The 22,679-nt window shown below is 47.6% G+C and overlaps 1 protein-coding gene across 2 annotated transcripts in view; it reads right to left on the bottom strand.

Moving 5' to 3' along the window:
- The window catches only part of TBCD (tubulin folding cofactor D), a 200,357-nt gene that overhangs the window by 175,802 nt on the left and 1,876 nt on the right, over positions 1 to 22,679 (bottom strand). For both annotated transcript variants that reach the window (XM_034943211.3, XM_055101986.2), the window contains exons 2-6: positions 20,130 to 20,180; positions 12,269 to 12,366; positions 10,642 to 10,743; positions 8,437 to 8,583; positions 4,507 to 4,562 (exon numbers count right to left, since the gene is read on the bottom strand). In XM_034943211.3, coding sequence (XP_034799102.1) covers positions 4,507 to 4,562; positions 8,437 to 8,583; positions 10,642 to 10,743; positions 12,269 to 12,366; positions 20,130 to 20,180 — 454 coding nt within the window. The remainder of the gene's footprint in view (positions 1 to 4,506; positions 4,563 to 8,436; positions 8,584 to 10,641; positions 10,744 to 12,268; positions 12,367 to 20,129; positions 20,181 to 22,679) is intronic.

Below are 22,679 nucleotides of genomic sequence, written 5' to 3'. Positions count from 1 at the left end.
CAAGGAGCCCACAGACACTCAGAGTCAGGTCACGAAGCGGAGTATGTAACACCTAAGGTGAGGGCAATCAGTGTGATGCCAATTAAATATCTGCAATCAGTGACACCACGTTTAATCCAATTTGGGGGTGGGGTGTTCCTGGGGCTGCCTCAGCCACCAAAGCACTGCTCAGAGAGCAGCCGAGAGCCACCAGGTGTGCAGACCCCACCACCACTCTCGTGTCCTGGAACCCAGAAGTCCATCTCTAAGGGCCCATCCTCACGAAACAATCCTGACACGAGAACGGGTCTGTAACCAAACCCAGGCATCCGTGACTGCTCACAAGAGGCAGGAAGTGACAGAGCTGAGTGCAGTATCGAAACACAGCAGAACATGACAGAGTCATTCATCAGCAGTTACATGAAATTAGGTGAAAAAGCACAACGCTGACTCTGACTTGTTAAGATCACGTTGTGCACATTAAATGTCATAACGGTACAAAAAAGATAAACACGGTACACGTACTGTGTAGAAGAATTACCTATATATTTTTTTCCAACTTCTATGTTTCAAGATTTCCAACTTTTTTTTGAGACAGGGTCTTGCTCTGTTGTGCGGGCTGGAATGCAGTGGCGCAATCACAGCTCACTGAAACCTCAACCTTCTGGGCTCAAGCAATCCTCCCACTCAGCCTTCGGAATAGCTGGGACCACAGGTGCATGCCACCACGCCATGCCAAGATTTCCAACTTTTCTGCATACAGCGTACCTCTTTTTTTTTTTGAGATGGAGTCTTGCTCTGTTGCCCAGGCTGGAGTGCAATGGTGCGATCTCTGCTCACTGCAACCTCTGCCTCCTGGGCTCAAGCGATTGTCCTGCCTCAGCCTCCCAAGTATCTGGAATTAGAGGCACGCACCACCACGCCCAGCTAATTTTTTTGTATTTTTAGTGGAGAGAGGGTTTCACCATGTTGGCCAGGCTGGTCTTGAACTCCTGACCTCAGGTGATCCACCTGTCTTGGCCTCCCAAAGTGCTGGGATTACAGGCATGAGCCACCGCGCCTGGCGAAAGGCATATCTATTAAAGGGTTTCTTTCTTTTTTTTTTTTATTTTTTTTTATTATTATACTTTAAGTTTTAGGGTACATGTGCACATTGTGCAGGTTAGTTACATATGTATACATGTGCCATGCTGGTGTGCTGCACCCACTAACTTGTCATCTAGCATTAGGTACATCTCCCAATGCTATCCCTCCCCCCTCCCCCCACCCCACAACAGTCCCCAGAGTGTGATGTTCCCCTTCCTGTGGGTTTCTAAGGCAGCATTCAATCTGCATGTTCTAGCAACACTGTAACACCAAGCACCACCTACAGCGCTGTGGATGTTGGCAAGCTCAGTTAATCAAGGGAGACGGGTGCAGCTGTAGAGCCGCCAGTGATACAGGGAGAAGCATTCAATCCTGAGAGCAAAGTGGGCTAGAGCAGGCTGCTCCTCCCTGGAGAGCAGAAAACGAACCTGTACTGCAGACAAATGCTGGCACAGGACTCCTCGCAGCCCTGGCCTTACCTGAACAATCCTCACCAAAAAGGGGTCTGAGAAGTACAGGAAACTCAGAACCTGCGGTGAGTCTGGGAGGTGTCGAGGGAACCGGCCAAGCACCTGTAAGAGCTCTTCCACTGACGGCATCCGCCATTCTCAAACACTCTTGAGAATCAGTGTGCGAGAGTGTGCGAGACCAAGGGGGAGAAAGGCTCCACGGCACCGACGCCCCCAGGCACCACCTCTCCTGGATCCCAGGCTCAGGTGTTCTGCACGGAAACTGGCTCGGCCGAAAAGCACCTGCTCATCCCGGCACTAGGTGGCGCTGCGGTGTCTCGCCAGGAGTCCGCCCGGGATCCCGAGCCAGCGCTCTCACTTTTCCTGGAGGACCCCACGGAGGGAGAAGTACTCAGATGGTGCCTCCTGGCCCACAGGCACCGCACTCCACAGAGCCAAGCTCGGCAAAAATCTACCCAACCCTCAGTACCGCTGCTAAGAAAAGTAAGAATAAAAGCAGATACTATTTTCCATTGAACGAAGTTGGCAAACATTCTTAAGGTTTGACCCAACTGGAAAAGACGGGGAAAGAACTTCCAACTTGTTCAGCCTCTCCAGTAATTGCATTCAGACCCTGAAAATGTGCACTCCACTTGTAGAAACTCATCCCTAGAAATCAGTCAGAACGGTACACAATTTTACGTGGACTGTTTGCAATATTGAGTTTTAATACCAAATTGGGAGGGCAGCAGTCTAAATGTCCCACCACAAACGACAGGTAGACACACTCGGGTGGGGGGCAGCCCCCGCCTGGCCAGCCGCCCCGTCCGGGAGGTGGGGGGCAGCCCCCGCCCGGCCGCCGCTCCGTCTGGGAGGTGGGGGGCGCCTCTGCCCGGCCGCCCCATCTGGGAAGTGAGGAGCCCCTCTGCCCAGCCGCCACCCCATCTGGGAGGTGTACCCAACAGCTCATTGAGAACGGGCCATGATGACAATGGCGGTTTTGTCAAATAGAAAAGGTGGAAATGTGGGGAAAAGAAAGAGAGATCAGTTTGTTACTGTGTCTGTGTAGAAAGTAGTAGACATAGGAGACTCCATTTTGTTCTGTACTAAGAAAAATTCTTCTGCCTTGGGATGCTGTTAATCTATAACCTTACCCCCAACCCCGTGCTCTCTGAAACATGTGCTGTGTCCACTCAGAGTTAAATGGATTAAGGGCGGTGCAAGATGTGCTTTGTTAAACAGATGCTTGAAGGCAGCATGCTCCTTAAGAGTCATCACCACTCCCTACTCTCAAGTACCCAGGGACACAAACACTGCGGAAGGCCGCAGGGCCCTCTGCCTAGGAAAACCAGAGACCTTTGTTCACATGTTTATCTGCTGGCCTTCCCTCCACTATTTTCCTATGACCCTGCCAAATCCCCCTCTCCGAGAAACACCCAAGAATGATCAATAAATACTAAAAAAGTTAATAAAAAAAAAAAAAAAAAAAGACACACTCGGGCCGGGCGCGGTGGCTCACACCTGAAATCTCAGCACTTTGGGAGGCCGAGGTGGGCGGATCACGAGGTCAGGAGATGGAGACCATCCTGGCTGACACAGTGATACCCCATCTCTACTGAAAATACAAAAAAAAATTAGCTGAGCGTGGTGGCGGGCACCTGTAGTCCCAGCTACTCGGGAGGCTGAGGCAGGAGAATGGTGTGAAACCGGGAGGCAGAGCTTGCAGTGAGCCAAGATTGCACCACTGCACACCAGCCTGGGCGACAAAGTGAGACTCCATCTCAATTAAAAAAAAAAAAAAGAAAGAAAGAAAAAGAAAAGACACGCTCGCACCAGGTCATCTCGTTTTGGAAGAAGACAATGGCGCACCAGGCCCATCTCCTGGTCCGTGGTGCAAAGAATTGAGTGCAGCAACTGAGCCATGGACAGAGTTGGTGCCACCCGGTAGGGAGACAGGGGCCATCACACCCCCATGGGATGAAAGCATTCAAAGGTTTTATTTTGTACTTCATGCTCTATTATCTAAATACATACAGATTACTTTTATAATTAGACAATCATCTTTTTATGTCCTTGACAAGACAGGAAGCAGCCTCTGCCCTCTCAGGAGGGGCCTCACCTGCTCCAGGGGACTCAGGCGTTCCTTCCTCAGCTCCAGGCTGTCACAAACCCCTCATCCAATGCCTCCAACTGCCCCACAAAGGAAGCTTCTCTCCTCCCACTTCTCTGGGAAAGAAACTGTGCAAGTTGCAGCTACACACCTGAGTGAAGGTGATGCTGCATGAGGCACTGACCGTATTCCCAACCACAACCACCGAAAGGTTTTAGGACCAGCTTTCGACTTTCACTATTGCAAAGGGGGAAAATGTCAACTGTTCTGACTTAGTAAACTACATACGTACTTAAAATCACGTGTCATGTAAAATACTGATTAGAAATATTGCTTTCTTCCTTCTTGCATCTCATGAAACAGGTTCGCTCAGTCTATACACACATCCTTAGTATCTTTCCAACACCGCAGGCCTGCTGCACTCAGCAGAGAAAACCGCCTTCCCCTGTCTGGGGCACACGGGGGGTGCAGTTAACACAGGATGTTGGGGGATTTTCATCCCCAGTCACAGAGGCCCAACACCACCCATCATCTCCATGGGAGACGGCCTGAGATGTTTCTCATAACTGCCACCCCATCCCTGTGCAGGGGCTGCACCCCAGGGATGATAGCCACGCCGCTTCCAGACCTGCACTCCTGTCAATGGGCCTGTCAGGTGACCCCCACCAGCACCCCAAACCACCACTGAGGGTGGTCATTTCAGGGTCAGAGGTCTTCTGTGCCCAAACACTGCTGCACGCTCCCTCAGAGAAAGCCACAGAGTCCAAAGACTTCCCGGGGTCCTTCGTCTGAGGACTGAAGACACACATGAAACACGTACCCAAACAAACCCCTCTCAGAACCCACCAGCCACACACCAAGAAATGTGCCATGGAAACTTACCTGGACACAAGGACGGCAGCTGCATCTCGGGCCTTGTCACTGACAATCAAGTAGGACTGCAAGAAAGGGTGAAGCACAGACACGGTCACTCCTGCACACGCCAGCCTTGGGGACACCACACAGTCACCAGTCCCACCCTCACCAGCTCCCCAAGGGCCCACGTTCACAAACCTTACCAGCACAGGCCTAAGTCCAAAGCTGCAAAAAAAAAAACCTCTCTTCAATCTGAGCCAAGGGCTACAGCTGCCAACTGCTACACTCACCCAGGAAGTGCCTGAGCTACACAGAGCATTTGGTCACACCCCCTTGAAACACACATTTGCAAGAACAGAGCAGGAGAATGTAAACAAAGGAGTTACCCAATTGTAACAAAGAATCAAGAGTATTCATTGAGCACCTAATATGCCTTCCAGCACAAGGGAACCATCAGTATTGGAGTATTCAGACTAGATAAGAGGCCCTGTTCAAACTGAAGAGCACCTAGATTTACTACAAATACCTATTTTTTATTTTTAGTGTTTAATTTTTGGGGTACATAGTAGGTGTTTATATTTTTTGTTTTTGTTTTTGTTTTTGTTTTTTTGAGACGGAGTCTTGCTCTGTCGCCCAGGCTGGAGTGCCGTGGCGCGATCTCGGCTCACTGCAAGCTCCGCCTCCCAGGTTCACGCCATTCTACTGCCTCAGCCTCCCCAGTAGCTGGTCTTAGGGTTTTTTTGCTGTTGTTTTGAGACCGGGTCTCGCTCTGTCACCCAGGCTGGAGTACAGTGGTGTGAGCAAAGCTCACTGCAGGCTGGGCGCTGCGGCTCACGCCTGTAATCCCAGCACTTTGAGAGGCTGGGGCAGGCGGATCACCTGAGGTCAGGAGTTTGAGACCAGCCTGGTCAATATGGTAAAACCCCGTCTCTACTAATGACACAAAAATTGGCCAGGCATGATGGCGCACGCCTGTAATCCCAGCTACTCAGGAGGCTGAGGTGGGAGGAATGCTTGAGCCTCAAAGGCAGAGGCTGCAGTGAGTTGAGATTAGACCACTGCACTCCAGCATGGGTGACAGGGCAAGACTCCATCTCAAAAAAAAAAAACTCACTGCAGCACCAACCTCCCCAGCTCAGATGACCCTCCCACCTCAGCCTCCAGAATAGCTGGGACCAAAGGTGTGTACCACCACACCTGGCTAATTTTCTTTTATTTTTTGGTAGAGACTGAGTCACATTATATTGCCTAGGCTGCTCTCAAACTCCTGGGCTCAAGCTATCCTCCCGCCCTGGCCTCCCAAAGTGCTGGAATTACAGGCATGAAACCTCCATGCCCAGCTAGATTTATTTTTGGGAGGGCTGCCTTAAAATGTTTCCAATGCTTGTCTCGGCTAGTTTTTTTGTTTGTTTGTTTGTTTTTTCCCATAACGATACACTTAGAAGATCTTTTTTTCTGGGGCGGGCTTTTTTTTTTTTTTTTTTTTTGAGGCGGAGTCTTGCTCTGCTGCCCAGGCTGGAGTGCAGTGGTGCAATCTTGGCTCACTGCAACCTCTGCTTCCCGGGTTCAAGCAATTCTCTGCCTCAGCCTCCCAAGTAGCTGTTCATCTGTAGGAGAACAGTTGAATAAATATGAAAGGATCACAGGCACTAGCCACCATTCCCGGCTAATTTTTGTATTTTTAGTAGAGATGGGGTTTCACCATCTTGTCCAGGCTGGTCTTGAACTCCTGACCTCGTGATCCACCTGCCTCGGCCTCCCAAAGTGCTGGGATTACAGGTGTGAGCCACCGTGCCCAGCCTCCGGGGCAGGCTTTCTAACGGCAATCACAGAGTGCCAAGTCTTGACAAACCATGCTCCCTTGACCTGGCAGTCCCTCTCCACAGACAAGTAAACAAGGGTGGGTAAACCATACTACTTTTTTTTTTTTTTTTGAGACAGAGTTTCACTCTTGTTGCCCAGGATGGAGTGCAATGGCGCGATATCGGCTCACCACAACCTCCGCCTCCCAGGTTCAAGCGATTCTTCTGCCTCAGCCTCCTGAGTAGCTGGGACTACAGGCGCATGCCACCACGCCCAGCTAATGTTGTATTTTTAGTAGAGACAAGCTTTCTCCATGTTGGTCAGGCTGGTCTCGAATTCCTGACCTCAGGTGATCTGCCCACCTTGGCCTCCCAGAGTGCTGGGATTACAGGCGTGAGCCACCGCACCCAGCCCATCACCACACTACCTCTAACGTAACAAAACAAGAACAAACAAAACATCCAGCTATCAGAGAGAATTTTAAATTAGATTACAATGGAGGACCTTTTCCCTTAACGATTATGAGGGCGACACTTGCTGACATCGTAAGACACTAAGAACGTGTTGCTGAGGGTAAAAAGGACTCAGAACAGCAGGTCATGGGGCAATGTTGAGCCCTGATGAAGAGCACAGACTCCAGATAAACCGCCTGGATTCAAACATGGACCCACCATTTATAAGCAAAGTGAACTAAGTTATTAATTTTTATGCCTGTTGCCTTCTCAGTTAAACGAGGGTAAGAATTGTCAACAGCCTCATGAAGGAGAATTAAATGATTATTAATCACAGTTAATTAATCACTGATGATCTATCAATCATCAACGTATAGGTTAAATTTTTTTTTTTTTTTTTTGAGATGGACTCTCGCTCCGTCACCCAGGCTGGAGTGCAGTGGCGTAATCTCAGTTCACTACAATCTCCACCTCCCAGGTTCAAGGGATTCTTCTGCCTCAGCCTCTTGAGTAGCTGGGATTACAGGTATCTGTCACCAGGCCCAGCTAATTTTTGTATTTTTAGTAGACACAGGGTTTCACCATGTTGGCCAGGCTGGTCTCGAAGTCCTAACCTCACGTGATCTGCCCGCCCCAGCCTCCCAAAGTGCTGGGATTACAGGAGTGACCCACCATGCCCAGCCCAATGTATAGGTTAAATTATTAATCCATAAGTGATTAAAGATTAATCTATGAGTGTTTGAATGGTGCCAGGCACACAGCAGGCACTCAGTGAATGCTGACCAGGGCTGTCGCGGTCAGCGTGGCAGGAAGACCGAGACAACTGAGATGGCTCAGAGCCTGACAGCCTCCTAGTGCTCGCTTGCGTAGGCTGGACTCGGTGACTTGCTGCTAACCACAGGATCTGGCAGAGGAATGGGACGTCACTTCCATGATCAGGTAACATATTATCATGACTTCCATCTCATTAGCAGAGTTTCTCCCTTGCAGGCTTTGATGGAATAAGTCACTAAGTTGGAGGGGCCCAGGTGGCAAAGAACTGAGGGTGGCCTCAATCCAATGGCCTTGGGGCAAAGCCTGCCCACGTCGAGTTTTAACTGCAGCTGTGGGCAAGCTTGACACAAAGGACCCAGCTCAGCCATGCCAGACTCCCGACCCACAGAAACTACAAGAGGATAAATGTGTGTCAAACACTCAAGTTTGGGGTAATTAGTTATGATCTAATAGATAACTAATACAATAAGCTGTGTTTATATGCGTAATATTTACATCAGGAAAAGCTCGAAGAAAAACTTATCTCTTGGCACTAGAATTTCATAAATTTAAATTTAGTGTTTTTCTTGCTTATCTTTATTTTCTAGTTCTCCTACAAATGAACATCTATTATTTATATAACGTTAAGAACTAAATGTAAAATGGGTCCTTATTCTCTCTCACCATGCCACTAAACCCTTCCTTATCTGCCATGATTACCCTCAACAGAGTATTTGCATCATCTACAAAGAAATGAGATTTGCTAACTCAACCTGACCCCTACATGAATTATCACAATTTCAAAATAAGTTATCCTATGGGATTTTACCCCACTGAAAAAAACAGCAGTTGAATAAATATCAAAAGCTTACCAAGTAAACCACTAATATCAAGACAGCATGAACATGAAAGTGAGTACTAATTAGCAGCTAATTATCTGCATATTTACCTCTGCTATTTGGAGAATACGGTCCATTATGGACATTCGTGTTTGCCCAGGCTGGGTGAGGAGGTTCCCGTCAAGGCGAGAAAAATCAAAAGGGATCAGGCAGGTCACGGAGAGCCAGAGCAAAAGCATGTAGCGGGTTTCCCAAGCCTAAAAAATTAAACCACAGGAAGAATGAGTCTTGCTTGAAAAACAGAGGCCACTGGCCACAATCTACTCAAAGTTACTGCCCTCCATGCCCACCCAATGCCTACGAAAGCCATTCAAACGCCATCACCCTCAGGGCCAGAAATGCAGGCCGTTCACCAACTCCTCGCCACATCCCCCCAGAATCCCCACCACACACACCCACCGCCGTAACTTAGCTCAGCAGACAAGAGAGACATCAAAATGAACAAAGAAAACTCATAATACATCAGGATAGCAGCTTCTCTTCGCTGGCACCTCTCCACATACAAACTGGCCTTTTGAAAAAGTGAAAAACAGATAAAAAGTAAAAACACCTAAGAATAAAGAAAAAAGGGCAGGCGTGGTGGTTCACACCTGTAATCCCAGCACTTTGGGAGGCCGAGACGAGCGGATCACCTGAGGTCAGGAGTTCCTTTTTTTTTTTTTTTGAGATGGAGTCTCGCTCTGTTGCCCAGGCTGGAGCGCAGTGGCACGACCTCGCTCACTGCAAGCTCCACCTTCCGGGTTCACGCCATTCTCCTGCCTCAGCCTTCTGAGTAGCTGGGACTACAGGCGTGTGCCACCATGCTAGGCTAATTTTTGTATTTTTTGTAGACACAGGGTTTCACCATGTTAGCCAGGATGGTCTCGATCTCCTGACCTCATGATCCGCCCACCTTGGCCTCCCAAAGTGCTGGGATTACAGGCACGAGCCACCGTGCCTGGCCGAGGTCAAGAGTCCTAAACCAGCCTGACCAACATGGAGAAACCCCGTTTCTACTAAAAATACAAAATTACCCTGGCGTGATGACACATGCCTGTAATCCCAGCTACTCAGGAGGCTGACACAGGAGAATCACTTGAACCTGGGAGACAGAGGTTGCAGTGAGCCAAGATTGTGCCATTGCTCTCCAACCTGGGCAACAAGAGTGAAACTCTGTCTTTTTTTAAAAAAAAAAAAAAGAATAAAGAAAACAATCATCAACTTCTAATAAAAAAGGAGTACCCTTATTTTCAGTAATTAGTAAAAAAACATTCCAATTTGTCCCTGCAATCATTCCACTGGGGGGCGCTAGAAGTAGTAGGGAAAGAAGGGCACAGAGTGCAGGGCAGCAGGGAAATGCCCCACAGCGCTCATCAGTCACATCCACGCCGAGACAAGCCACCGCACTGCACGGTTATAAACCGTGTGCTCCTCCGAATACACACCGCGCAGAAGACAGCGAGCATAGCAGGCCCTGCTGCCGTCTGAGGCAAGGCCCCTGGCGAGGCCAGCCCTGGGCTGGTATCCAGGGACCTGGACGCCAGCAGGGTTCCCACTAAGCCCTGCCTGATGAGGTCCCTCGCTGGCTCAATCTGCACAAACCGTGTGCTTTACGCTGGCACCTGCTTTCCTGCTGGGGGTCTGGAATTTTGTTTCGTGCCAGGCAGAGGTGTCCACGTGGCCAGACCCCAGTGAAAGCTCTGGGCACCAAGTCTCAAACGTGCTTCTCTGATAGACACCTCACAGGTGTGGTCACATCTCACTGCTGGGGGAATGACACAGGCCCTGTGGGACCCAACTGGAGGACCCCAGGAGCTCTTGCCTGGTTCTCCCCAGACCCCACCCATGTGCCTTTTCCCTTTGCTGATTTTGCTGTGTATTATTTTGCCATAACAAGTGACAGCCAAAAGGAGGACTCTATGCTGAGTGCTGTGAGTCCTGCTCAGGAAGTATCAAACCTGGGGGTGGTCTTGGGAACCCAACACAGTTATACTTACACAGTTAAAAAAACATATACACAATGACGGATTTATTGTTAAACTACACCTAGGCATAATTTTTTTTATAAAGGGGCTATTTTAAACGAAAATAATTTAAAGCAACTTGTACAAGAAGTAAAGGAAAAGTCAAAAGAAAAGAAAGAAAAAAGGAGTGACACAAAACAAAGGGAGATAAAATGGAAGAAACAGGAAGGGGAAGGTGCAGCAGGGTGGGGCAAGCAGGGAGGAAGGACAGGCACGGAGTGCTGGAGACGAGGGGGAGGCAGAGACACTCACTTCATGGTCCTTGGGATTCTGAATTGTGACCAAATCTAAAACAGGCTCTACATCAGCAACTTCGTGAGGAAATAAACGAAGAAACGTTTTATAGCCTCGAACCTATCAAATAAACAGATGCTGAATTATAACATTTAAAAATACAGACAGCAGCAAAATTGCCTTTCTACCCTTTCATCAAAGATCACCAGCTACGCGACCCACTGATCAAAGAGAATTCTGTGACATTACAGTGACACAATTTAGTAAGACCGTAGTCACCCCAAGAAAGCTACCCATGGCCAGGAGCGATGGCTCGCACCTGTAATCCCAGCACTTTGGGAGGCTGAGGCAAAAGAATAGCTTGAGACCAAGAGTTGGAGACTAGCCTGGGCAACATAAAAAATTAAAAATTAGACAGATGGTGGCACATGCCTGTAGTCTGAGAGGCTGAGGCAGGAGGGAGAATCATTTGAGACCAAGAGTTCGAGGCTGCAGTGAGCTGACTACACTCTAGCCTGAGTGACAGAGCAACAGCCCATCTCTCAAAAAAAAAGATTTCCTTCCTAAATTGGCTAGTGTTATTCATTACCACATTTACGGAATCAGTCATTAAATATGTTCATTTATATGACTGTCCTCTGACATTTATGAGGAATAAGTGCCTACAAACCGCAAGGGCCCAAATTCATTAACACTTCCCTGAAGCTCAGTGATACCACACCTTCCAGAGAAATTCTAACCTCAAACAGCGGAGCTACAGAGGCCTGCGTGTCCTTGGCAGCCCACGCGCAGTGTCCTCTCGCTGGCCAAGGACTCTCCCGCCAGACAACAGAAATACTGCCTCGCCACTACGAACCCCAAGCCCCACCATGAGATGGCTGCGAGTACTCCCATAGTCAAAACTGCTAACAGTGAGCCTCTGGGCCAGCACATAGACACCCGCAAGCTTGTAAGAAAAGCAGACTATGAGACCCCCGCCTAGACCTACTTGCTCAAAATCTATAGCACGGCAAAATTCCCAGGAAATTCATCTGCACATTAAAGTGTGAGAAGCACTTCCATTTCCACAGAGTCTCGCTCTGTCACTCAGGCTGGAGTGCAACAGCGTGATCTCGGCTCACTGCAACCTCTGCCTCTCAGGTTCAAGCCATTCTCCCGCCTCAGCCTCCCAAGCAGCTGGGATTACAGTCATGTGCCACCAGGCCCAGCTAATTTTTGTATTTTTAGTAGAGACGGGGTTTCACCATGTTGGCCAGGCTCATCTCGAACTCCTGACCACAGGTGATCCACCTGCCTCAGCCTCCCAAAGTGCTGGGATTACAGGCATGAGCCACCGCACCCGGCCTGCTTTTTCCTTGTAAGAAGTTTTTCTGATTTAGTCTCATCTCCACCCCATTCCCTTCCTAGCTACACGGTGCTTCAATCTATTCAAATGCAAGATGCTAAATATCCTGACACTGTTTCAGCCAAAGAGCCTACATCACTAAATTCTGATCCCCAACATACAGTAAAAAGGGACAGAATTAAACCCACAACTTGTGTCTAAGAACTATCTTTCTTGAGAAATAACATTTTGGAGGGTAACCTCTGGACCAAGTATATTATGAAAGTATCTGTCAACTCTGAAGTGCTATGGAAATGTTACCTTGGTGATGATGTAAAGAAATTTAAAAGCCAGATGTACAAGGGAAGCTGGAGATGTCTGATCTTGCACTATGTCCAACAACAAGTTCATCATCCATTCTAGGGAAAAACATATGAAACATTTACTGTAAAAGTGAACATCAACATGACATTGAGGCCGGCCAGGTGTGGTGGCTCTTGCCTGTTTTCCCAGCACTTTGGGAGACCAAGGTGGGAGGATCATTTGAGGCCAGAATTTCAAGGCGGCAATGAGCTATGATCCTACTATTGCACTCCAGCCTGGGCAACAGAGCAAAACCCGTCTCTTTTTTTTCTTTTTTTTGAGACAGAGTCTTGCTCTGTCCCCCAGACTGGAGTGCAGTGGCGTGATCTCAGCTCACTGCAACCTCCACCTCCCGGGTTCAGGCTATTCTCCTCCCTCAGATTCCCAAGTAGCTGGAATTACAGGCACACGTCACCACGCCTGGCTAATTTTTGTATTTTTAGTAGAGACGGGGTTTCACCATGTTGGCCAGGCTGGTCTCGAACTCCTGACCTCAGGTGATCCACCCACCTCGGCCTCCCAAAGTGATGGGATTACAGGTGTGAGCCCACTGCACCTGGCCCAAAACCCTGTCTCTTAAAAAACAAAAACAAACAAAAAGACATAGCTAGGTTAAATGTAAGCAAAAGGAAAAAGATATTCCAACCAATCACAAATCATAAAAGAGATGGAGTGGCTCTGTCAATATCAGACAAAGTGAATGTCAGAACAAGCATTACCATCAGAGATAAACAGAATGTTTCATGATAATAAAAGGATCAATTCATCATGAAGACTTAACAATTCTGTAAGTATACACACCAACCTACAGAGCTTCAAAATAAGCACAGAAAAAGCTGAGAGAAATGAAAGGAGACACGGTTGAAAACTTCGACACTCCTGTTTCAGGAACTGATAGAACAAGTAAGAGAAAATCGCTGAAACCTAAACAGCACTATCACCCACCTTACTTACATGACATTTAGAGAACAATCTACCCAACAACAGAACAGACATTTTTCTCAAGTGCACGTGGAACGTTCAACAAAACAGACCATACGCTGGGCTGCAAGTCTTCATACATGGAAAACAACTGCAACTGGCATCCGGGAAACGCAGAGAAGGACACAACAAGATACACTCCCTGAAATCAGAGAGACTGGCAATGCTGAGTGCTGAAGAGAACCCAGAGCAGCTGGAATCCTCATACCTTGCTGGTAGAAATGGTCAACAGTACAATCTTCATGGCATCAGTATGGCAGGTGATGATGAGTCATACACTCTTTTTTTTTTTTTGGAGACAGAGTCTCACTCTGTGACCCAGGCTGGAGTGCAGTGGTGTCATCTCAGCTTACTGCAACCTCCGCCTCCCACATTCAAGTAATTCTCGTGCCTCAGCCTCCTGAGTAGCTGGGACGACAGGCGCCTGCCACCACACCCGGCTAATTTTTTGTATTTTAGTAGAGATGGGGTTTCACCATGTTGCCCAGGCTGGTCTTGAGCTCCTGAGCTCAGGCAATCCACCTGCCTCAGTCTCCCAAAGTGCTAGAATTACAGGTAGGAGCCACCGCGCCTGGCCAAGTCATACACTTTCTACAAGTAAGACACTTTCTGCTACTCAGCAATTCCACACATGCGTATTTTCCCAAGAGAAAATAAAACCTCTGTCTACCTAAAAACTTGTACATAAACATTTTCGCAGTAGCATTACTTTTTTTTTTTTTTTTTTGAGACGGAGTCTCGCTCTGTCACCCAGGCTGGAGTGCAGTGGCAAGATCTCGGCTCACTGCAACCTCCACCTCCCGGGTTCAAGCAATTTTCCTGCCTCAGCCTCCCAAGTAGCTGGGACTACATGCGCACACCGCCACACTGGGCTAATTTTTTGTATTTTTAGTAGAGATAGGGTTTCACCGTGTTAGCCAGGATAGTCTCAATCTCCTGACCTCATGATCTGCCCGCCTCAGCCTCCCAAAAAGTAGCATTATTAATAACAGACAAAAACCGGAAACAACTCAAATGTCCATCAACAGATAAAAGAAGAAACAATCCCAGCACTTTGGAAGGCTGAAGCCGGCGGATCACGAGGTCAGGAGATCAAGACCATCCTGGTTAACACGGTGAAACGCCGTCTCTACTAAAAATAAAAAAAAAAAATTAGCTGGGTGTGTTGGCGGGCACCCGTAGTCCCAGCTACTCGGGAGGCTGAGGCAGGAGAATGGCGTGAACCCGGGTGGCAGAGCTTGCAGTGAGCCGAGATCGCACCACTGCACTCCACCGCACTCCAGCCTGGGCAACAGACCAAGACTCCATCTCAAAAAAAAAAAAGAAGAAGAAACAAATTGTGATTTATCAGCACGAGAGAAAAGGTACAAACTACTGATACACACACCAACAATGGTAAGTCCCGGAGATGTTATTTTAACAACGGAAGACAAAAAGTAAAGAGCACATACTGAATGATTCTAGAACAGGCAAAACTAATGAACAGTACCATTAACCAACAGTGGTTCCCTAGGGCTGGGGTGAGGGGACTGACAGCAAAAGGACATCAAGTAACTCCTTGGGATGACAGAAATGTTCCATATCTTGATAGCGCGGGGTGTATACATTTACCGAAACTCAAACATCTTACTAAAATGGGTGCATTTTATAGTAGGTAAATTTTAAACTCAATAAAGTTAAAACTCAATAAAATGTTCTAAGAATAAAAATTTATAATCGTGGATAAAAAGTAGCATTATTTACAAACCATATAATATTTACCTGCTAAGAAAACCCAGAAGAAACAACTGGCCAGGCACGGTGGCTCACGCCTGTAATTCCAGCACTTTGGGAGGCCGAGGCAGGTGGATCACCTGAGGTCAGGAGTTCAAGACAAGCCTGGCCATCATGGTGAAACCCTGTCTCTACTCAGAATACAAAAATTGGCCAGGCTAATTTTACAGGTGGCGCCTGTAATCCCAGCTACTCAGGAGGCTGAGGCAGGAGAATCGCTTGAACCCAGGAGAAGGAGGTTGCAGTGAGCCAAGATCGCGCCATTACACTCCAGCCTGGGTGACACAGCAAGACTTTGTCTCCAAAAAAAAAAGAAACGACTGAAAAACTATTGAAGTAAACATTTCATCACACAGTGAACCTCATAGACATGATGCTAAGTGAAAAAAGCCAGTCCCAAAAGACCTCCTCCTGCATGATTCCATCACACAAAATGCTGAATACACACAAACCCAGAGCCAGATGAGTGGTTACTGCGGAAGCAGAGAATGGGAAGGAATTGTTGATGGGAGCTGGGTTGCTTCAGATGATGAAAATGCCTAGATTGTGGTAGTGATAGTTACACAACTCTGTAATACACTAAATACACTAAATAACACTAAAGTGTATATTTAGAAGAGTGAACTCTATAGTATGTAATTATATCCCTATAAAGATGTTAAGAAATGTATGTTTACACATACATATTCCATTACAGTGTTGCCATTTACAAAAACAGTATACAAAACATATCATCACTAGACATCAGCAATAACCAGTTAGAACACATAACAAAGAGTTTCACAAGAGCAATAAAAGACAAAACATACCTAGAAATAAACCTAAAAAAAAGTCTCCAGGAATCATCTAAAGAAAATCACCAACCTTCACTGAGGAACACAAAAGATGTGAATAATTAGAGACATAATACCATGATCTTAGACAGGAAAATTAAATCTAAGAAAGACTTCTCCCCTACATGAATTTGTGAATTTAATAAAATTCCAAAGGGTGGAGAGTGATAAAATAATTCCGGAGTTCATCCGCATTAATGAACGGGCTACAAAACCATCAAGAAAATAAGAGGAAAGGATGCCAGGCAAAATATAAAGTAACTAACATCAAACAAAATGACCCAGGCCAGGCGTGGTGGCTCACGCCTCTAATTCCAGCACTTTGGGAGGCCAAGGCGGGCAGACTGCTTGAGGTCAGGAGTTCGAGACCATCCTGGCCAACATGATGAAAACCGTTCTCTACTAAAAATACAAAAATTAGCCAGGCGTGGTGGCACATGCTACTCGGGAGGCTGAGGCAGGAGAATCTCTTGAACCTGGGAGGCGGAGGTTGCAGTAAGCCAAGAACACGCCACTGCACTCCAGCCTGGGTGACAGAGCGAGACTCCATCTCAAAAACAAACAAACAAACAAACAAACAAAATGACCCAGAAAAAAGAGCAGATAGGTCAATGGAACAGGATAAAAAAATCTAAAAGCAAAGGCTAATATATTTGAATATTTAATATAGATTTAAAATGGCATTTCAAGCAGGGGAGAGGCCACTAAATCATCCAATAAATGAGGCTTACATAACTGATTAGGAAAAATAAACTTTCTAACCGTACTACCAAAGGCCAAACACAAAGAAACTGATAGTTTGACAAGCTAAATATTTCTAAAACTTCAGTAGAGACTGGGTGCAGTGGCTCACACCTGTCATCCCAGCACTGTGGGAGGCCAAGGCAGGATTGCTTGGGGCCAGAAGTTCGAGACCAGCCTGAGGAACACAGCGTGACCATGACCCTGCAAAAACAAATTTTGTTTTTGTTTGTTTTGAGACAGTCTCGCTCTGTAGCCTACGCTGGAGTGCAGTGGCACGATCTCGTTCACTGCTACCTCCGCGTCCTGGGTCCCAGTTCAAACAATTCTCCTGCCTCAGCCTCTCAAGTAGCTGGGATTACAGGCATGCTTCACCATGCCCAGCTAATTTTTGTATTTTTAGTAGAGACAGGGTTTCACCATGTTGGTCAGGATAGTCTTGAACTCCTGACCTTGTAATCCACCCACCTCGGCCTCCCAAAGTGCTGGGATCACAGGCATGAGCTACTGTGCCTGGCCAAAAATAAAAGTTTTTAAATTAACTAGGCATGGCAGCTTGGGCCTGTTGTCCCAGCTATGCAGGAGGCTGAAGTGAGAAGATCACTTAATCCCAGGAGCTCAAGGCTGCAGTGAGCTATGACTGCGCCACTACACTCCAGCCTGGGTGACAGAGCGAGATCCCATCTCTTTAAAAAAACAAACACGAAAAAACTTCAGTAGATAAAATACACCAGACACAATATTAAAAGGCAAAAGCAGGCCGGGCACAATGGCTCACACCTGTAATCCCAGCACTTTGGGAGACCAAGGTGGGCGGATCACGTGGGGGTCAGGAGTTTGAGACCAGCCTGGCCAACATGGTGAAACCCTGTCTCTACTAAAAATGCAAAAAATTAGCCAGGCGTGGTAGCACACGCCTGTAATCCCAGCTACTCTGGAGGCTGAGGCAGGAGAATCGCTTGAACCCTGGAGGCAGAAGTTGCAGTGAGCCAAGATTGGGCCACTATACTCCAGCCTGGGCAACAGAGAGACTACATCTCAAAAAAAAAAAAAAAGAAAAAAAAAAAAAGAAAAAGGGCGGAAAAATGTGCAACAAATGACAAAGGACCAGCATCCCGCGACTACATTTTCCTTTTTCTAAAAGGGAATTCCAGAAAATAATGAACTCAGCTGGGCACGCTGGCTCACACCTGAAATCCCAGCACTTTAGGAGGCCAAGGTGGGTGAACCGCTTGAACCCAGAGGTATGAGATCAGCCTGGGCAACACGGCAAGACCCCGTCTCTACAAAAAAAAATTTATTTATTTATTTATTTTTATTATTTTTTTTTTCCGAGACGTTTTCGTTCTTGTTGCCCAGGCTGGAGTACCATGGCACGATCTTGGCTCACTGCAACCTCTGCCTCCTGGGTTCGGGCAATTCTCCTGCTTCAGCCCCAAGTAGCTGGGATTACAGGCATGCACCACACGCGGCTAATTTTTGCATTTTTAGTAGATACGGGGTTTCACTATGTTGGTCAGGTTGGTCTCAAACTCCTGACCTCAGGTGATCCACCCGCCCCGGCCTCCCAAAGTGCTGGGATTACAGGCATAAGCCACCACACCCGGCGAAAAACAGTTTTTGCAAAGAAAGAAAATAACTCTAAAAATCATTCGCAGTACTCTAAGCAGCTCACAAGTGTTAATATTCCATGATCCACTCTGGAAAGAGGTCTGGCAAGAATAAAGGCATTTAACTACAGGTCCAACGTTGTTACTTGAAGAGATATAAAAACACCACCTGCTACCTTGTGAGCAGTGACCACATCTGTTTCCTGGGAACCAGCGCTCACACACAGGAACTCCAGGAACCCAAGACCTCCTGTAAGATATGGCCTGGGGAGCCCACTGCCTGCCACGCCATCCAGCATGGCTAGCCCCTCCACCAGATGTCAGAGTCATGTTCCCTGCAGCTGACCCTCTCCCAAGGACCTCTATCTTTGGTCTCCTTCACAAGGCCTATAAATTTTTCTAGGACAGAAGGACAAGGCTGATCCCAATGAATTCTTGAATCCAGAATTTAGAGGGTTTTTTGTTTTTTGTTTTTTGTTTTTTTTTGAGATGAAGTCTCACTCTGTCACCCAGGCTGGAGTGCAGTGACATGATCTCAGCTCACTGCAAGCTCCGCCTCCCGGGTTCACGCCATTCTCCTGCCTCAGCCTCCCAAGTAACTGGGACTACAGGCAACTGCCAGCATGGCCACCTAATGATTTGTATTATTAGTAGAGACAGGGTTTCATCGTGTTAGCCATGCTGGTCTCGAACTCCCGACCTCAAGTGATCCACCCGCCTCCACCTCCCAAAGTGCTGGGATTACAGGCATGAGCCACCGCCCCCAGCCAAAATCTGTTATTTGAAGAAAAAAAACAGAACAAGATGCACAGCACAAGCTACTCTTTAAGAGGCACGTGTGCGCACATGAAAGGCTGACCCTTAGCATCTCCCACACAGATCTCAACACCACAGGGGGCGAGGAAACCCCGGCAAAGAGCAGCTCAAAGACTGAATGGTGAAACTGGGCTATGAAGCCAGGGTGCCCCCACCCAGGGTGCTCCCTCTGAACGTGGTGACTATTGCCACCTTCCTCTTTCCCAGGTGAACTGCCAGGAGCATGTGTCACATTTGTAGGTGGAAAAAGAAAAATTTTAATCAGTGTGAAATACATCAAAAATAAAGAAAACAATAAGAAAACCCCTTAAAGTAAGAAAACCGAGACTCAGTGTCCCCATCTGTAAACTGGAGATGACAACAGATGCCCTCCTTAGCTGCTGTGAGGATTAAATGATGACCCATGTAAAACACCTGACCCTGTATGACTATTACCAGAAAGACATCACGTGCCCAAATGTAAACTAAAATAATAAACTAATGTAAACTAAAAACACGTGAGGAGGCCAGGTGCGGTGGCTCACGCCTGTAATCCCAGCGCTTTGGGAGGCCGAGGCAGGCAGATCACGAGGTCAGGAGATCAAGACCATCCTGGCCAACATAGTGAAACCCCGTCTCTACTAAAAATACAAAAATTAGCTGGGCATGGTGGCGCATGCCTGTAATCCCAGCTACTCGGGAGGCAGAGGCAGGAGAATCCCTTGAACCAGGGAGCTGGAGGATGCAGTGAGCTGAGATCGCGCCACAGCACTCTAGCCTGGAGACAGAGCGAGACTCCGTCTCAAAAAAAAGAAAAAAAACACATGAGGAGCAGATGTTGTTTCCTTAGCAGAAAGGAATTAAGTAGCTCAGACACATCTCCCCCCAGCCTAGAGTGACATCTGGAACTCAAGCCACTATCACAGGTCGGCTAAAACCAACCAGCCAGGCCCTGCAAGCAAGCAAGACAGGGACACTTCTTGGCACTTGATCCTGGCAAAGCACATGCATGTGCCAGCACCATACACCAAGGCCTCTGTGGTCATCTGTAACTGAATGATCAAAATCAGCAGCTTCTATTCTTACCAAGGTGTGGGTCCAACAGATGAGGCTGCTCCTGGTATTTGTCCATTATTACTAAAAACAAATATAACATGAAAATTAATTATCACTAGGCCAAACATACCCATGAGCCTCAGAAACCCCGTTTTCCCTTGCTAGCTTCCACAGGGCAGCTCCACCTCTTCCCCAGCTCTCAAGAGCACACCTCCCCTCTCACTAACGGAGGCCACACAGGCCACCTGGAGGGAATGCCCCACCTCCCTCTAGCCTTTTGAGGGCCACTGTGGCCCAGCCTCGTGCAGTTTACTTGCTTGGCACACTGTTCCTCTTTTCCCACTTCCTCTATACTCTTCCTAACAGAGTCTCCTCCTTGCCTCTTCCTTCCTTCACTCTCTCCTGCCTCCGCCAGCCGTTAAGGGCCAAGCTCAACTCTGTCCTTGTGAGACACACATCCCTGGCACTCCTCTCACACTCCCCTGCCAAACATGCCTGTAAACTAAAAACAAAATTCTAAGCCCCCTAGCCATCTAACAGACCTTTCCTCTTGGCCAAGGGCATTCCAAACTTAACCTGAAAAACTAGTTCAGGCCTCATGATATTAAGGGATTGTGGGGAGTGGTCCACATAGGCCTCATTATACCCTCCTCCCGTTGGAATTCAGGCACAGCTGATCAGTATTAGCATTAAAACCGATCTTAGGTAGCAATAAGACACCAAATTCCAGCCTGACTCTAGTACAGCATCACATGACAGACAGCAGGCCCTGAAAGAAATCAAAATATTTTTCCCTAAAATATATTTGACATATTTTGAAATGGTCCTGCTAAGTTGTCTCTTGCTGGGAAAAGCTACATTCTGTAGAGAATCCCTTCCTTTTCTAGGTCTTTTCCCTGATCCAGGAGAAAATTAACTAAGTCTGGTACCTTTTTAGTCTGATAAAAAGCATTTACAATCTATTTTCTCTGAAACCAGCTAACTGGAACCTTCATCTGCATAAGAAAAACCTTGGTCTCCACAATTTATCTTAACCTAGACAATCCCTTCTATGGATTCCAGGTCTTCAGATAAACTCTTTAAACCAATCACCAATCGTGAAATATTTGAATCCACCAATGCCCTGGACGCCCTCCCACCCAAGATGTCCCGCCTTCCCTGACGAGACCAATGTACATCTTACAGGTATTGATTGATGTCTCATGTCTCCCTAAAACGTGTAAAACTAAGCTGCAGCCCGACTTCCTTGGGGACATGTGACCTCCTGAGGCTGCCTCACAGGCACACCCTTAACCTTCTAAACTGATTGAGACTTGTCTCAGATACTTTTTGGTTGACATATCCAGGCACTGCTCCCTTCCACACAGCTGCCAGCTCTTCACAACCTCCCAGACCCTGAACCACCACTTTCTCCTCCTCTCAGCAGCTGAAACTGCTTCTGTCCAATCCGGCAGCTCCCACCTCCACATCTGAACACACCCACTGCTTCCCAGCAAAACTGCCTTTGCAAAAGTTAGATCAGTGAGGAAATTATGGCAATGGGGCAGATCTGATCCAGCCAACTCCCTCATGCCTTTAGTCTTCAAGCTGCCAAGCTACCTTTGAGAGACATTTAATTTATAGTTTAAATGCTAAGAGCCCTTCCCCAAAACTCAACTGCCTTTGTAAAGTTAATGAGAGGCCACCAGGCTAGGAGGAGAGGAGCCTGAATTCCGCTAAGGCGTAACATAATTGCCAGCCATTATTCTTGAGATCACAAGACATGCGAGTTCCCCAGTTACTCCTGCAGACCACGTCACTATTGCAGAACCTGAGACTGGCCTTTAAAGATATCTTTTCAAATTGTTTCCATGTCTGACACCTACACTAGGATCCACCGACCCATGATAGCTCCACCTGGACCCGCCCACTGCTCCTGGGGCCCCACGCAGACGCGATTCAGCACATCACGGAGGATCATTTCCGACTCCCCTATGATTGTATACCCCTAACCAATCAGCCACCCCCACCCTTTCCCCCAGATTACCTCTAAAAAACCCTGGCCCTCAAATTCTCAGGGAGACTGATTTGAGTAATAATAAAACTCCAGCCGGGCGTGGTGGCTCACGTTGGGAGGCTGAGGCGGGTGGATCACGAGGTCAGGAGATCGAGACCATCCTGGCTAACACGATGAAACCCGTCACTACTAAAAATACGAAAAATTAGGTGGGCGTGGTGGCGCGCACCTGTAGTCCCAGCTACTCGGGAGGCTGAGGCAGGAGAATCGCTTGAACCTGGGAGGTGGAGGTTGTGGAGGTTGCAGTGAGCTGAGATCTCATCACTGCACTCCACCCTGGGGGACAAAGTGAGACTCCGCCTCAAAAAAAAAAAAAAAAAAAAAAATCTCTAGTCTAGTCTCCCTTTCAACCGGCTCTGCGAGAACTAAACCTTCTCCATGGCAACTCCCCTGCCCTGACAAATCAACTCTATCTGGGCAGCCCGCAGAAAGAACCCACTGGGGCCGAGCGCAGTGGCTCACACCTGTAATCTCAACACTTTGGGAGGCTGAGTCGGGCGACCACTTGAGGTCAGGAGTTTGAG

This window comes from Pan paniscus, chromosome 19 (genome assembly GCF_029289425.2).
Source record: "Pan paniscus chromosome 19, NHGRI_mPanPan1-v2.0_pri, whole genome shotgun sequence".
NCBI lineage: Eukaryota > Metazoa > Chordata > Mammalia > Primates > Hominidae > Pan > Pan paniscus.
The sequence above is the reverse complement of the archived record's forward strand: the minus strand, read 5'-3'. Positions and strand labels throughout refer to the sequence as shown.